The 18,021-nt window shown below is 43.6% G+C and overlaps 1 protein-coding gene across 1 annotated transcript in view; it reads left to right on the top strand.

Annotated features, from left to right (window-relative positions):
* The window catches only part of LOC146871694 (uncharacterized), a 29,289-nt gene extending 23,661 nt beyond the window's left edge, over positions 1-5,628 (top strand). Inside the window, exon 3 of the mRNA XM_085647646.1 lies at positions 5,458-5,628. Coding sequence (XP_085503772.1) covers positions 5,458-5,628 — 171 coding nt within the window. The remainder of the gene's footprint in view (positions 1-5,457) is intronic.
* Positions 5,629-18,021: the final 12,393 nt, after the last annotated feature.

The raw sequence follows: 18,021 nt of genomic DNA, 5'->3' as shown, positions 1-18,021 counted from the left end.
ACCATCAGATGAACTATGAATCTTAGCATGTAATTTCTTCAACAAATCCAAACCCAACAAATTTTCGCCACAATGGGAAGTCAAAAGAAACGGGGAGTCTTATCGTAACAGGACCAATTGTAAAAGGAATAGGTTTGGAGATGGGGCTCACCACCGGAATTCCCGAGAATCCTACCGAAACATTATTGTGCCCGGACAGAGCAGCCCCTGGGACCAGGGAACGAGAAATAAAACTATTCATTTGACCCGTATCAACTAAAAACCTTTCAGATGTCCCCATCAAATGCGCCTCTACATAAGGTCCTTGCTGATCAACGGGTACTGACAACTGGCCCTCACTCTGTCCATGGCTATCCTATGTATAAGCATACCCTTCAGTCGCATCCATTGCACACTCCTCATTATAATACTGCCTACCTCTTGGATTATCAAAATAATTATTTTCTTGTCCAACTTGCGTCGCCTCTTCTCGTCGCATATCACTGCGATCCACACTTCCCCGACCTCTTCCTCTACCTCTCATAGCCCCGTTCTGGGCCGTCAACAACGGACACTGAGATCGCCAATGCCCTTCCTCCTTACAATAAGCACACTGATTTATTCCCAAAACAACAGCCGGCCCTCTGCCTCGTCCAGTTCCCACCCCCCTCCGGACGAAACCTCTACCGCCTCTCTCTCTGCCTCCTCCTTGAACAACTTGTTGCAACAACACCCGTGTTTTAAGATCCCTCGTTCTCTTTTCCGTCTTATCCTTACTCTCATTTTCTCTGTTCGTAATATTGGGCCATACTCAATATTACCGAGGGCGTGGAAGTGCTCCAGGTACTTTCAGCGGCTTATAACCGTGCAGAGACTTCTGGTAACAAATTGGTCACAAAACGATTAACAAATAATCGTATACCGCCTTCCAACGATAAATCCTGTCAACTAAAATCAATGAATAAGCCCTCAAATCGAGTGAAAAAATCAGAAACACTTTCATCTTTCTTCTGTTTACATGCGGTCAATTTGTCCCAATCCACCTTACGAGGCGGAATTAAGGAATGCATGTCAGTGATAATACGGCCAGGTAATGCCAATAATTCAGGTTTCGGCTTATTTCCAGGCTTACGATCCTTGTCCCAATCTTTTATCTGCTCCCATGTTCTGCCTAATTCTTGAGCATGGTCCTGATCATGCACCTGACGCCATACGTCAACGGGAACTAACAATGCAAAAAATAGCTCTATGTCAGCTAAGGTCATGACGGCCGAAGAGGCCGCTTCTGTGAGTTCTTTATAATAAGCCGTGGGATTCTTACGGGGTCGGGTAATTGTGATTTTAGCGAGAGGACTAAAATCCTCTTCCAGGGGGTGTAAACCCATTGCTCCTGCACTCGAGCCTCTACACGAGGTCTAGTCACCACGCCGTGGTCATCCTTTAGTTATGGTATTTCAGGATGAAAGATAGGCTGAACTTCTCGCATAGGATGCTGAGTGTCCCACGAGGGACACTTTTGATGCATCCGTTCTCGATAATTTAACAAAACCTCCACATTTCAGTACACTTCTTCTTGGCTAAGTTCAGACTTATGAGCCCTGTCCCGGATGTCATAAATCACTTGGGGGGCCATCCCCCCTGGAAAATACTGTTCCCAAAGAGAAATAATACATGCAGCCATGTGTTTCAAGGCATGTTGCTGCATAACAGGCTCATAGTCTCGAAGCGTGCTCCATATGTCAGTTATAGTGTAAATAGGCTGTCGCATCCACTGGGATGACTGATTCTCAATCATCTGTTTCTCACTCTGTCCTACAGCCGAACGGGTAAACAACTTCCGTGCGTCGAAATCCCCCGGAGCACGAAATGGAGTCGAAACAGCTGGAGATGGGGTCGTGCTCGCAGAAAGGGAAGCCCTCACAGAGGTGGAGGGAGACAAAACAGCTGTGGACATAACGGAAGACGGCAGGGTAACAGGCTATAAAGTAGCCGTCTCAGACACTGAGGGAGACAAAACAGAGAACGTTCCCGGAGAGGCAAGGGATGAGGAAACAGCAGGGGCGGAAGCTGAAGGGTCCTGTACTAGAGTCGGGGGAACAACGGGATATATATGCTTTGGAGCATAAGGTGGAGATGGATGAGTGTCCAATAAATCCTCTATCTCATCTTCCGCTTCAGTCCTAGCCGCATAGGTCTTATCCACTTGCAATCTAAATTGTCTGTCTGCACAATCAATCCCTTGTTCAGTTCGTGCTTTATCATAAGCTATAGCTTTCTGCGTAGGCGTCTGATTTCCTTTCATCCTACATACTTTCTCGTCTCGTATACGTCTACGCTTTGCTTCCTTCTGCCACAGGCTCAGGGAGTCAAACATTGCCTGCCGACTACGTTTAGAAAATAATTGATCCTGAAGCCAATTTATCTTTTTTTCATCAAAAGACCCGGTTAAGGGCCATTGTAATTCCACGTTATCTTTAGTATATTTATGCCATGGTGTATTAAACAAGAGAGGTGTAATACCATGCTTTACATACATATCATAACTTGGGCTGCCCTCAGGCGGGGCAGGTTGACTTTCAGCCAAACGCGTATCATTAGGGCAGCAACAACATCCAAAACAACTCAATTTGCTAAAACACGGCATGGTTATTGTCGTCACGCGTTCTTCATTCGATCATAAAAATAAACTTCCAAACATGGCCATGTTCAAACATTCGCAAAACATACAACCTCAGGGTCATTCAAACATTCACAAAACAATAATACATATATACATAAGAAAATGTTCAAAAATGATGTTTCTTCGAAAAAAGAACAGGGCCCGTCGACTCCTGTTCGTGGAGAATCAATCAAATTCAGATTACAAGACCGACAGATACCAAAATCAAGCAGTCCAAAGACTACCAAGAGACCGTCAGACAGGTATAACCAGAGACCGACCTACAGACCATCCCGCAGCCTTCCTGGTTCACTCTTGGGACTATTCTGACTAAGTCTGCTTCATTAGCACCGCTTCAGATGTGTTCCCAAGGCTACCCAGGTACAGCCACAGGCTTTTCCGAGAGCAGGCCGGCCGGGCGCGCACCACACGTGCCACACCGGGCATCCGATCGGCGTCTCTATTATTCACAAAAGGTCCGTAGAGCATCTATACGTGCAGCCACCATAATGCTGTCCTGTCAGACCCCCAAATTTCTCCGTGGTACACTGACCATCAAATACTTACACAGTTAACTGCTTCAAAAGCACTGCTCAACAGTGCATGCCAAAAACATCAAAACAATTCCACTCACCTGGTGCACACAGGCACAATTGCGCGTTCTCCACTGCCAACTCCTGAGGACCAACACGGTCAGCTCCTGGGTTACGCCCGTAGGACTCCGGTGAAGGGTCACTAGCAGCTGAGGACAGGACACTCTGATCGTGAGAGCGGAGTAAGTTCATGCCAAAAATGGCTAAATTTCAAAAGGATCCTTTTTCCATCCACCCGCTCGACCAGAATTACCCCTTGTCCTTAACACCCGTTTACGAGGAGGACGACCCAGTCACGGAGTCCCACCAGAAGTACCATAAAATCAATCTAAAGGACTATACCTACCAATAGTCCCAATACCATTACCAAATAATCAGTCAGTTGGCAGTGAAGAAGGTTCAATCGTTTATTAAACAAAATACTCTATAGAGGAGCCTCTCCGAACCTCACCCATCAGGTGCGCCGAGAAGACTGTTGGCTCGTATTCAAACATGAGGTTATATACTTTTCGGTTCAACACATATAATCACTGTAAAAGGAAAAACACCAGTTGGCCCTCGAGCTCCAAGGAAGGACCATATATGGTACACATCAGATCAGTACAAAGGCTTGACTATCTATTACTGATGAGGTCAGGAGGGGTGACTCCATTTCGTCTTGGTGCCTGGGAGTGTAGACACGGCGCCTCCAGGAATGTGCTTATCGCCCCCAAAGCCAGATGCGTGATCACGGCCCATGCTCGAGCATTTGATCAGAAGATGGCGTTTGTATGGTTCTCGGCCTACTCTTATAGCAATAGATATACAGGGAGGAAATAAACGAGTTTCCTCCAAGCAAAAGCATATATATCAAACAGGGAGTGTACTTATAGATGTATCATGCTAACATAATATAGGTCCGATACTCCTTATATACGGGAAATCTACTTTTTTATCCCTCAGGTGCGCTCGTAGCGAGGCCCCTACCAACCTAGGTAGGGCCGGCATCCCATTCGAGAACCCAGCCATCTGAGCTTTTGCCTGACAGGAGTCCTGATGGCCCCTCTATTTCCGCCAATGTTATGGGTAAAGCTGGAACCAGCTAAGCCTCGTCTCTGGCTGGCATTGTCCCTCAGAACAAGCCCAGAAAACTTGCAGATGCAGCTGAAACTGTCAGTGTTCGCAACTTACCCCTAGCCCAGAAGGTTCTGCATATTCCCGCGGAACCCCACCTCTTGGACGGGTGAACCGCTTCTCCCCTCCCAAATGAATGGATCGGTGTCGTCTACCAGCGTGCCCCATCCACTTGTGCCCTGTAACTGGCAGCATCTGTCAAATCTTACTCATTGGCTGACAGAGGGACTAAAACAATATGATGAACTGGGTCCACCAGAGTGTATTTCGTGCACTGTTACACTAAAGGGAGAATTTCTAGCTTGGCCACGTGAATTAACTCGAGCAATGGACCCATGCACGGTCCCCTCTTGCGTAAACTGCGTGGGCCCGGCAATTACAAAAAACAGAAGAGATTGGGCTAAATGAACAGAATTAAATGCTGTTTAGATGAGCAAACGCTGGCACGCATGGCTGCCCCCGTGACAAGGGCGCCCCTGGAACTCATGAAAGAAAGGTACTGATCATGTTCCATGCCAGCCTTCATGCATGCGTAAGATCCCCATCGCACCCCTATCACATAAGCGCTCTACACGGAGGGTATAATGCAGCAGATAAGAATGGGACCCTCAGCATGTTCCCTGCCAGCATGTATACCTGCTTTAGGTCCCATTGAGTCCCTAGCATGAGAACACCCCCACCCTAGAGGGAGTAATGCAGCGGATGGTGCTAATAACACAGGCCGGAGCACTGTGCCGACTGCTAGCCCTGACTTCAGTCGGCCCTGCTAATGCAGAGGCTACCTTGAGTAGTAAATCCTGTCACCCTCGCCTGTACGGAGGAGAAACTAACTATTGCTAAGCCACTGAATTCGGCTCGCCCCTAGCCATAACCCACTGCTAATACTAATATCGCCTTCAGCAGTAATCGCTGACAATCTGGTGGCCCGGAACAGTACATACCTACTGTACCACTGCCAATACCACCGGAAATGAACAGCAAACAGCATGGAACATGGCCCCTAACGCACCCGAACTACAGTGCAAATACCGCTAGTACCCTGCAATAAACCCCTGTTAATGCGGTTCCTGGTACTACTGCAAGCTCTGATCAGCAAACCCACCGCTCTTACAGCCTGTCCTACGGAGTACCACCATGCTAATACTTCGAGCCCTGAGCAGTAAATACACTGTTAACACTGTGGGCCAAGTGCCGAAGACCACGCTGAGCAAAAGGACCATGCAGATACTACTCGCTCTAAGCAGTAAAAGTATTGCTAGATACTGGCAGACCAACGACTCCTAACCCTGTCTGCGCCAACCGGCAAGCATAACTCTTTTACTGCTAAATCTGTTCAGTAAACTCTCAACAAGCGGGACACCAACCGTGATAAACTGCCAGCACCGAGCAGAACACGTATCGCTGCTGAAGCACTCCGCAGTAAGCACCCTGCTAGTCTGGCATGCCTCAAGCAGTAAGCGCACTGCCGTACTTCAGTAAACCCCCTGCCAATACGGTCCGCCCTGAGCAAACATAATATGAATTTTGATGGGACTGAGCAGAAGACGTGCTGATGCTACTGTCGCCCCACAAGTGGCAAACACACCTTGATCATACTGTCCGCACTGAACAGTAAACATCCCGCTGATACTGACAGTATCCGCCAACCTGCTCCTAATGCCGCCTGCGCTACGCAGTGAAACCACCGCTAGCTCTAATGCGAGAACCACGTAGCACACTGCTTAACTTGCCTGCACCGAGCAGTAAATACCCTGCTAATACCGCCCCCTCTGAGCCGAAAACACCCTGCTGATACTGCCACCCTTGAACAGTAACACACCGCTAATACCGCTACCATTGAGCTATAACACCATATTCATACCGCCACCATTGGTCAGCAAACACACTGCTGATACTGCGTTGAGTACTCAACCCACCGCCAATATTACCCGCGCCGAACGGTACGAACTCTGCCCGCCTCTACCGTAAGCATACTGCTAATGCTGCCGCCACTAGGCCGTTTTATACTCACACTGCTCATAACGTTTGCCCGGAGCAGTACCTCCTGCTGTTACTCACAGCCCCAAGCAGCCAATACTCTGCAAATACTGCCTGCCCATGCCCATCCCGGGTCAAGGCAGGGCCTCTGCTCAGAGGTAAGGTTGCACATGTGATCCGCTTTAGGCACACCTCGACCCCCACCACGATCTGCATTCCTGTCCACGGGCATAAGGCAACACCGAATACCATTGTATGGCACTTTCCACGTGTGCCAACTGCCCCCTCCCTACACACTCGCCACCTCTTAAAGGCTTGTCCCTCCGTGGACAGTGCACCGACGCCAGTGCCAGGTATGAGATTGCGATGTACCCAGCCACCAGGGCCCTACCTAGATCCGAGGGAAACTGAAGTTATGGGAACAAAGGGGTGTTTCCATTCACACCGCCACCTATCCAACATAATTGACTACCGTTGTTGGTTCACTGCTGGTTCACCGTGAGATCGCCTGCTCTGAGTACGTAGGGTGACCGATTCAAACACACTGGCCCTATCGGCATAACGCGCCGTTCCCTGAACCCCCTGTCAGATTCTTCCTCCTGGCCGCGTTGAACAATCCCTTGGCCAGGAACCACGAGGGCGTGGCCGGGATCCCGGGACCCCGCGTCCTAATGGCGCGCCTCCTTATAGTACGCGCTTTCCATAGTTTGTTCCTTGACAGTGTGTTAGTTTAGCACTGTGGATGAGGTGAAGGTGTCGGTCGCACTCCTGAATTAATCTTGTGAATCAGATAGTAATCCTTTTAACTCGCTTTGGGTGCAGTGGGATCTTATCCCCTGTCCGAAGGGATGTGGCAAAAATACAGAATAAAGTTCCCTCTCCAATGGAAGGTTTATCCCAATATGCACTCCTTTAAATTCCACTCTTTAATAATACGTAATCAAGTGTATCTCTGCAATCATAACTGTTTTATTTTCACAGTAGGCTGATCAAAATGTTAATTCAACGTTTCATTGTCGTTTTGTACAGTGAATACTGTTCCATATTGAAACCATAGGTGCTCGGGTTACAAATGTAACTCCTAGGTATTCGGGTCACAGGGTTTTCTATCCCAATGCATTTCGGGGTCCACCCTTCCTCAGGGAATACTCCCTGCTTAAACCCGCCATACGGACTTAGATAATGAACACTGAACGCGAAGGAGTTACGTCCGTATGGCGGGTTTAAGCAGGGAGTATTCCCTGAGGAAGGGTGGACCCCGAAATGCATTGGGATAGAAAACCCTGTGACCCGAATACCTAGGATTTACATTTGTAACCCGAGCACCTATGGTTTCAATATGGAACAGTATTCACTGTACAAAACGACAATGAAACGTTGAATTAACATTTTGATCAGCCTACTGTGAAAATAAAACAGTTATGATTGCAGAGATACACTTGATTACGTATTATTAAAGAGTGGAATTTAAAGGAGTGCATATTGGGATAAACCTTCCATTGGAGAGGGAACTTTATTCAGTTTAGCACTGTGGCCACGAGTACAACGCCAGTTAGATTTGTCTTAATGGAAAGGAGAAAATAGAACTTTTTCTTACTGGAGTTGACAGCTATCCACCGGGGAGAAAATATGTTCATCCCCATGTCGTTTTCTTCACAATAACATCCCTATGTTGTTTCAAAGTAAAGCATAGGAAATCGAGGAAGGACTAGTTTTGCCTTCAACTACTAGAATGCTAACTGATTCTCTTTTGCTGATTAACAGGAAGTCCCTATATATACACAGTATTTTTTAAAAAAAGAAGAAAGAAGAGAGACAAATCAACCTCAACAGTATTGTTATCTTAAAAAAAAATCTCAGCATTATTTACTTTTGGAAAAAACAAGGGAACATTTATAGGAGTACAAAATTTAAAGTTTAATTTAATTTATAGATCTTATAAAAACAAAACAAAAAAAACAATGTGAAATATTTGCATGTTCGTGATCTGCACAGGTTATTAGTATTGACTTTTCTATTCAACATTTCCTTTTATTAAGTGTAGTGTTGATGTTTTACAATTAATAATTTGTGGTGATAAGCACATTTTTGAGTATAGATACTATATAGCATTAGTACTCTTGCTGTAAAGTTTAAGTGTCATGGCAAATATGCAAAATGTTGGTGCTCCTCCGCCATTTCTACAAACACCGGGTGATCCCCCTGTGCCTTGGAGAAATTGGTATAGAGCCTTTACGAAATATTTAGGGGCAATTGGTGAAAATAGATATGGACCAGAGCGGAAAAGGTTTTTGCTAGAACATAATCTAGGCTTTGAAGGACAATCTGTATATGAACATCTTCCACCATATGTCGTTCCTCATGATCAAGAGGACTTAGATGAATTTCAATTAGCAGTGAAAAAATTAGAAAAGCAGTTTGATGTGCAACCGAGTTTAATTGTGAATAGACATAAGTTCTTCACAAGAGAGCAATTGCAGGATGAATCGATAGTTACTTATGTTGCTGTTTTATGCATGTTGGCTGCAGAATGTGAGTTTGAAAATTTTACAGACCAGCTTATACGCGATCAAATAGTGGAACGTTGTTGAGACAAAAAAGTACAAGAAAAACTGCTCACTATGCGCAATCCCAATTTGATTGAAACAATAGATATAGTAAAAGGGATTGAAGTCTCAAGAAAGGCTCAAAGAGAACTTACACGTAAAGAAACTAGTGGTGTGTCTGTGGTGAATTAAAGTTCTGTTCCAAAGGCACGTGTGAATGAAAGCACAGTATCAAAACAAAATATTAGTGGAAAAAATGTAACAAAAAAAAGAGAGTATAAAAATAACTTTTTCTCTCAAAAGAATATTTGTTTTAGATGTGGAAATTCAAGGCATGGAATTAATGGAAAACCGTGTCCAGCAAAAAACGTAAAATGTAAAATATGTAATAAAATTGGGCATTTCGGGAAAGTTTGTCAGACACCCAAGGATAGAATCAATTATGTACAAGATGGAGAGGCTTATGACAGTTCAGAGGAAGAACAAAATTGTTCTAGAGGTGTCAGGGACATGATTGTGGTTGTGCAGGACGAAGAGTCCGATTGTGTTGATCCCTATGAAAACATTGTGGTAGATGGTAAAAACATCAGACTTCTCATTGATTCGGGTGCCAGAATGACAATGGTAACTGATGAGTTGTATGATGAAATATGGGGTAAACGCAAGTTGTTTCCTCCAGATAGGAATCCAGTTACATACGATGGAAGAAAAATTGAATTGTCAGGATACTTTGAGTGTGAACTTAAATTCAAAGATCGTAGCATAATGGGTAAAGTATATGTGGCAAAGAAAGGATTAAATATTCTTGGCTGGTATCACCAAGGCCTTTTCGGTATTACGCTTAGACCTGGCAGAGATGTTCAAGTTTCTATAGTAACCGATGAAGATGAGGAAAAATGTGAAAACAGTAACAATTGGACTGGAAAATATCCCACAGTTTTTGGGGACGGGTTAGGTAAAATTAATGGATTCAAACATAGGATTAAGGTCAAGGAGGATGCTACACCCGTGAAACATAAATTAAGAAATGTACCGTTCAGTGTACGCGAGGATTTAGCAAAAATTCTAAAAAAAATGTGTGATGATGGGATGATAGAACCTATAGAATCATCGTTATGGTTAAGTCCATTGGTTATCGCAAGGAAAAAAAATGGTCAATTGAGAGTGTGTGGCGACTTAAGAAGCCTAAACAAGGTTATTTGGGTTGATTCCCACCCTTTGCCCAGAATTGACAACATTATAAGTACATTCTCAGGTGCTAGGTTTTTTTTGAAAATTGACCTAGCATCTGCGTATCATCAAATTGTGCTGGATGAATCTTCAAGACACTTGACTGCTTTTGTTTCTCCAATGGGTTCATATCAATTCAAAAGAATGCCTTTTGGTCTTGCATCGGCTGCTGCCGTTTTTCAACGTGTGTTGGAGAATGTGCTGAAGGGTATCGATGGGGTGGTCACTTTCCAAGATGACATCCTTATAGCTGGTGAAAGTCAAAGTGTTCATGACAAACGGATGGGTGCTGTTTTGGAAAGATTAAAAAAATTTGGTGTGGTGGCCAATCGAGGGAAATGTGAATTTAGTAAGAAAACTATTGAGTATTTGGGACATTTAATTTCAGAAAGAGGAGTAGAACCCAGACCCGGTTTGGTCGATGCCATCACCAAGCACCTACCCCCTTGTCTAAAGGGAATGTGGCTTCGTTTTTAGGGCTTTGTGAGTTCTACTCAAAATTTATTAAGAATTTTTCGGCAAAAACTGTCAGGCTAAGGGAATTATTGAAAAAGGACAAAAAATTCTCATGGGAAGGAAGCTGTCAAATTGAATTTGATGGGTTGAAAGAAGAAATTGTTTCAGCTGGTGTTCTTGCACCTTTTGACCCGTCACATGAATGTATCATTACTGTTAACGCAAGCAATGATAGTCTGGGTGCCACCATCTCTCAGATGAAAGGAAGAAATAAGGCAACAGTTGGGTTTGCTTCAAGATCTTTAAGGTCTAATGAGAAAATTTTCTGGGTGATTGAAAAGGAGCTAATGAGTTGCTGCTGGGCTGTTGAAAGGTTTAAGTGTTTTATCTGGGGAAGAAAATTTGTGCTTAAGACTGACCACAAGCCTTTAGTTAGCATTCTAAGTGGAACCAATATAAAAGATCACACCCCCAGAATAGCAAGATTAAGCTCGAAACTTTTACAATATAATTTCAGCATTGAATACATCCCAGGTGGTAAGAACATAAGAGCAGATTATCTCTCTCGTTCACCGTTAAGTTTCACAGATTACAATGAAAACTATGAGGAGAATGACGAAGAATGTTTAATTGCTAGTGTAGATATTTGTCATGACACCACATTTAATGAAAAAGAATGGTTGGATGAATCTTCAAAGGATTTGGAATTGGATAGTGTCATAGAGTATGTCATGAGTGGGTGGCCTAAAGAAAAAAGTCTGCCGCAAAACTTGCAACCATACTTTAAAATTGCAGATGAGTTGTCGATTGAAGAAAAGGGTATGCTTGTACGGGGAGATAAATTTGTTCCACCCGTTTCTTTGAGGGAAAGGATTATCCTTTATGGTCATGAGGGACATCTGGGACAAACGATAACAAAAAGGAAAATTAGGGATAGCTATTGGTGGCCCGGCATGGATTCTGCCATTGTGGCCATTGTGCGGGGATGTGTTGTATGTGCCTCTAGTGACAAAAGTCTTAAAACGGAGGCGGTTCCTTTACAGCCTGTAGAATTACCAAATACAGTTTGGTCCAAGCTTGCTATAGATTTTATTGGTCCATTTAGCATTCTTCCACGGAAATTAAGGTTTGCTATTGTGGTTGTAGATTACTACAGCAAGTGGTGGGAGGTGGAGTTCGTAGAAGAGCCAAATACTGTCAGTGTAATCAAGTTTTTGAAGAATCTGTTTTTAAGAGAAGGGTTCCCCAAAGAAATTGTATCGGACAATGGTGTCCAATTTGTGTCAAAAGAAATGGAGTGTTTTCTTGCTTGCAATGCCATCAAACACAAGTGTGTTGCGCTATACCATCCACAGGCAAATGGTCTTGTGGAAAAAATGAATCGCACACTAGTTGAGTGTATTCAGTGGGCCATACAGAATAAGTTTGATACCTGTAAATCTGTTGAAGAAATGCTGTGGTCACATAGATGTTGTCCAAATGCTGTTTCAGGCTTTACACCATTTGAAATGTTAAGAGGACGCCCACCTGCTTCTAGACTATGTCCTGCATGGTTGAGAGAGTGTCAACATAAGAATGATCATATGTTAAAAATGGACCAGGTCGTGAGGCCAAAGGTTGAAAATTCTCAGAGTAAAATGAAAGGACATTATGACCTTACGCACAGAGTCAAACCTGTAGAAGACAAATTGCAGGTTGGAGACTGGATTCGTATCAAGGATCCCAGTCACGTTCCCAAGGGAATGTCGAAATTCAGGCCTCCTCTCAGGATTGAGGTTGTGTCTAGGAATGCAGTGAGGACTAGCAAGAATGAATGGTGGAATAAGGGAAGAGTGGTGAAAGTGCACAATCACGTTGTTGTTCCTAATGATTCTTCTCTTCCACCCAAACCGGTCTTGCACTCCTGTGTTTCTGATATTGATGTGTTAGAATCAAGGGGTTCTTTTCATCCTGAACCTGTACGTAGGAGTGAGAGACAAAATATTGTCAAACCTTTAAGATATCGCAATTGATGTGTATTATCATTAAGTCATTTATTGTATGTTCATGATTTGGTGCATTAATGTCATGATGTTTCATTTGCATTTTTATTAACGTGTCTACTGTAAGTTTATGATTTGTTGCATTGATGCTGTGTCATTTTATTGTTGTTTATTTGGTTCATTCATTGTAAACAAGAGATGTTGTGATCTTGCTTTCATTCCATCAAGATGAGATGTCTGTGGAATGTGGAATGTACTCTGTGAGCTTGTAGCTCAGAGGTTCCAGAGGTGACTGTTGCTCTGGTCTGCAGCAGCTGTGGCTAATAAACACACTTCATGAAGTATCTCTGCTTGATGTCCTACATTCATTCATACTTCATTACACAGTGCTATAGCTTTGTCCCTGGAGATGCCGTCTCATTTCAAAGCTTGCCCCCAGAGATCCTGGCTCATTCCATAGTTTGGTCCCCAGAGATTAGGCTCATTCCATAGTGTGGCCCCTGGAGATGCTGGCTCATTTCATAGTTTGGCCCCTGCAGAGCTTGGCCTACCTCAGTTTGTCCCTTAGAGATGCTCGCTTATCTCATACCCTGGACCATAGAGATGGTGAGTCATTTCCTAACTCGGCCCTTGAAGATGTGGGCTCTTCCAATTTCCTGGACCCTGTAGATGCTGAAATGCTGGTTTGTTCAGCAGCTACGATTCGTCCATGCTGCTTATTCTGAATCCCCATGAAGAGATGGCACAGCAAAGGTTTGGGTGGATTCCACCTGGTGAGGGGACCAGTGGTCCTGTTCCATTTTTTTGATCCAGATAACTGAGAATCTCCTGCGTCCATGTTTGTATGACTGTGTGTTTTCACTATTGACTGTGGTGGAGTGAAGGCTTTCTGTGGGCGGGTAATGCTTGATAATGAGCTGGAAATTGTGTGGGCGTACAGGTGCGGAGGCATTTGTGTACAGTAGTTAAAGTTTTGTATTGATTAGTCTCTGACGCAATGCAGTTTTAACGAGCTTCTTGGAGCACGTGGTTTAAAGGCCGGGTCTGACTGTCTGCAGCTGATTGATAGCTTTATTAGCAAGTGCAAGGTATAGAACATTACTCATACTCTGATACCAGGGCCTCATTTTGCTCATCTGATCACGCGGATCTTTGTTTGTTCTTCTAGAAGTGCTGATGATACCTTTCAATGAGCCTGTGTAGAAATGCCTACATTGGTAACTTGGGTGATCTGTAATTCCTTTGTTGGCTGTGCATTGAAATGGATGACTAGGGTTTAGAAGTGGAATGGCTTTGACTGTGAGCAGTGTTTGCTCGGGGCCTGGTTTGGTAGGGTCCTTTGTCTGTGCACACTAGTTTTAGATGCATCCACACACGTGATGACTGCTTAGTGCCAGTGGAGGCTCCTCGTCTTTATGGAGAGAGTGCAGGAGGCATGTAGACTCCCAGAGAGAGGGTCCCACTGGAGTTCTAGGCGCTAGGCGTCTGAGGAGGCAGGTACCTTAAGGACCTCACTACAGCCAGCTCGGAGGAATATACAACACTGGAGTACTTTATTTCGACTGACTATTAAAGGGAAGCGAAAGGTATATCCTGGGAGTGCATACGCAATGTACTCTGGGCTTCTTAATGGCGTTTGCAAGTTTTCATCTCTTGCTAGTCATGCCTTTGACGTGCAGGAATCACAACTGTAAATGTATCTTATTTTTGTACAAAAAATCAATAAGGGGTTTAAGATAATCAATTTGCTTATTAAAAAAAGATATTACATAAAACTTGAGTGTTTTACAACAGTGTTTTTTTCCTTGCCCGTCTCTCTGATTGTAAATTGTCTTTCGAAACTACATTATTATAAAGTTGTATTGATTTGTTTTGAGCAATAAAATGACATTTGGTTGCTGTACGCAGTCTGTTTGAAAACATGGTGCAATATTGACCGCTTATTAAAACTGTCAAACTACATCAAAAACCTCAATGTGATAACTTTGCTCCCCTTGGAAATAATTTATTTCTCTGAGTGAGTAGTCCTGAAAGTTACCCGAACTGGGTGGATATTTCATTCACTGTGCAAAATAAGTATTCTTCTGGGCCTTTGCAGGGCTTGACAGCTACCATCTGCTAGCTTATCAGATTGACCTCTGCTTGTTTTGTAATTATGGGTTTCACCTATGCCCTGCAGGGACCCAACAGTGACCATCTGCTAGCTGATCAGATTGACCTCTGCTTGTTTTGTAATTATGGGGTTTCACCTATGCCCTGCAGGGGCCCAACAGTGACCATCTGCTAACTTATCAGATTGACCTCTGCTTGTATAATTATGGTGTTCATTGTTTTACTGTACACGTCTCCCTTTGTATAATTATGGTGTTCATCGTTTACTGTACACATCCCCCCTTTGCATAATCATGGTGTTCTTTCTTTACTGTACACGCAGGGGGTGGGGATGAAGGGTATATAAGACGTGGAACCAAAGTGCTTGGCAGATTGCCTCCTCAGACAAGCTGCGGGTGTCTGTTGCCGATGCTCTCTCTCCATCTCATGAGATTGTAATAAATATCCTTTCTCTCGGTGCTCCAGTGTTGGTCTCAGTCTGTATCCCGGACCCGTGGACGAAGGGTTGACCCCGAATAAAGAAATATACATAAAGTAGGGAATTTCTCCCATAATGTACAGCACATTATGGAACAAATACACGTCAAAGGATAGGGATAATACCTGGCCAAAATATGGTTCTTTTGACCCTCAGAAAATAGAGGCAGTAGAAGCCCAATTGCATAGGCGCAGATCTAGACAATCCATGTTTGATTCCTTGGGGTTATGGAAAAAGGAAATTATAGAAAGGGAGAGGAGAGCTCAGGCCCGATCCCAGAAGGCAGCATATAAATCAGAGAAACAAAAACAATTGGCGGAATTACAACAAGAAAAGGTGGCTTCAAATATTGCCTGTCTAGATAGAGAACACCGGCTAAATGCCTCTGGCCAGTATCCTATGCGATATACCCCCTTAGCACAGTCAGACCCCCATGAGGACGAATTACTCCTATACCCCCCTGCCACCACCATATCACGTACCTCCCCCTCTACTTCCCGCTGACGGACAACAACTCCCCGACGCTAACTGACAACAACATCCCGCTCCAGACTTGCGTCCCGACCCTACAGCTCCACCCCCATCTCTCTCTGGTCCAGAACCGGGTTGATTGCAGATTGACACATTTGTCCAAAGTGCGGAGAGACGGACGCCCCCACATTCATTTGGTGAGGTTGCTCTAAATGCATGCTTGTGCATTTGATTGAATCGGAGACACTTGTCATTTTGGGAGATTGGAGACTGGGATTATTAGTTTTCTCAATTATTGAGGGTCTCCAATTTTAGGGGACAATGAGTAAACTAAGGAAATGCATTTCTCATTGTTATGTTGTTTTGGAAGTCCGTATTTGGACAAATTGCTCCACTCCCTACCTCAAATTGGAGGATGTAGGTGAAATTTGGGGTGAATCTTTGGAATAGGTTTTTTTTTGGTATAAAATATACAAAGGACAATGAAGATTTGAGTGTCTGCTGGACGGCTCCTTAGATTTAAACAAAAATACAGTACTTGTGTGTTTTTTTAAGGAAAAAGAAGGTAGATAAATTGGAAAGCTTTCGAAAATGGGAAGACCATGCACCACTTTAGCAGGGCTTGAAAAGAAAAAAAAGAAAAAAGTTCACTCACAACGTCGAACAAGATTTAATATGGACAAGCTATTTTAGGGATTACCATAGCGAGGTGACAACGGGTGTTCTACTTACTCAGCAAACTGAATAAGAAATAACAATGCTTTTAAATATTGTTATCTTGCAACATTTGCTCAGCTTTCAGAAACAGAAGTGAAAAGTCAGTTTGTTTTCTGTGACTGAAATTAAAGGATTTTGTGAAGTGAACTGCGTTACGATTGCACTGTGCAAAACATGTGCAATGAAAGGCTGTCAGATGGCAGGTTTCTTTCTTTTTCTCCAACACAGCACTGAAATAGCTAATAAGTGAACGGTTCAAACATTTCAAATATGCTTCACCAATTATGAAGACACACTTTTGTAAATTTGTGTTGAGAGGAAAAAAAATATATATATTTTTATAGGATCAGAACAAATTAGAATGGTTTGCTTGGTGATGTGCAACTTTTAGGTATTCTTGCTGAATGCCGATTTCCAAACATTGTTTGTGCACTGCGTATCTTTATCAGTAAAACTACACGTTAGTGGGACACCTTTAGTGGCCATTTCAATGGAGAATATGCTATCTGTAATGACAGTGCACTCCTACAGTATGCTTTGTTTTACTAATATATGTGTGATAGGAGAGTTTTAAATTATTATTATTCCAGCCCAGATGACAATGCTATTACCAAGTCAACCACCACAAGGTCCAGCTAGTCAACAGCCTGACGCACCCTTTGCCCAGGATGCGCAAAACATTGTGCTCTAACAGGGATATGTGCAAATGTTAGCCCATTCAATTGGACCGTTTGTTTCAGTGACGGTGCATTCCGCCTCAGGTTCACAGCCTGTTTGAACGAGCTTTCTGGAGACCAGGGCACTCAGGGGTCACTATGCTCCAATTGCATCGACTGGAGTGTTTCCTACTCATTTTCACTCGTAGGATAGCAAGACAGGGCAGTCCAAGGCTTACTCAAAGAGGTGAGGTGAGGTTAGACATTCAGAATACAGCGCACACTGTACCGCCAGCTGATGAACTCAATGTCCAGTCAGTGCTTTACTTTTTATAAAAGAAAAGCACTTTATTACACCTAAGAAAATTATATTACACATAAAATTAGGACAAACAGTGAAAACCAGATGTCTCTACAACCCTCTGGGCCAGAGTTCTGACCCCAGACAGTATTATAGTGTCTATATGCTAAGCTCTATAAAAACACAGTTAACATGAAAAAGTACAATTAGCATTGTCTTTTACAGACCATGTTGCACAGGGTTGTTCTCATTAGACGTATTCTTATTGTGAAAGTTATTTAAAATTGAACAAAGAAAATCCTGATAGTGTTATTGCAACAGGTTTTTGTAGGGGAGACAGAAATTAATGGGAAATATGCAGAAGAGGAGGAGGACAATCGAACAGGGGCTGGTCAACCGTCACTGGATCCAGCGCAGCAACGTAGTGGAGGATTAGGCCAAAATGAGTGTGCCTACTGCTTACAGGAAGGGTCATTGAAAGGATGAATGCCCTAATTTACAGGGCCAAACAACGATGGCGAGAGGAAGGGGTAATTCATTCACAAGGAGTACAAGCAGAAGTGGTGCAATCACACTTCTCAGACTAAGACTTTGATGTAGAAATGAAGGAAGCAGAGTAGAGAACAGATGCAGAAGACGAGAGGGCAGATTTTGATGAAAGAGGAGAACAGATTAAGATGAAGTCGAAAAGAGGGAGGTAGATTTAGCTAGGACGAGGACAGATTAGATGAAGGCTATGTATTACATTTTG

This window comes from Triturus cristatus, chromosome 1_1 (genome assembly GCF_964204655.1).
Source record: "Triturus cristatus chromosome 1_1, aTriCri1.1, whole genome shotgun sequence".
NCBI classification, from domain to species: Eukaryota; Metazoa; Chordata; class Amphibia; order Caudata; family Salamandridae; genus Triturus; species Triturus cristatus.
The sequence above is the reverse complement of the archived record's forward strand: the minus strand, read 5'-3'. Positions and strand labels throughout refer to the sequence as shown.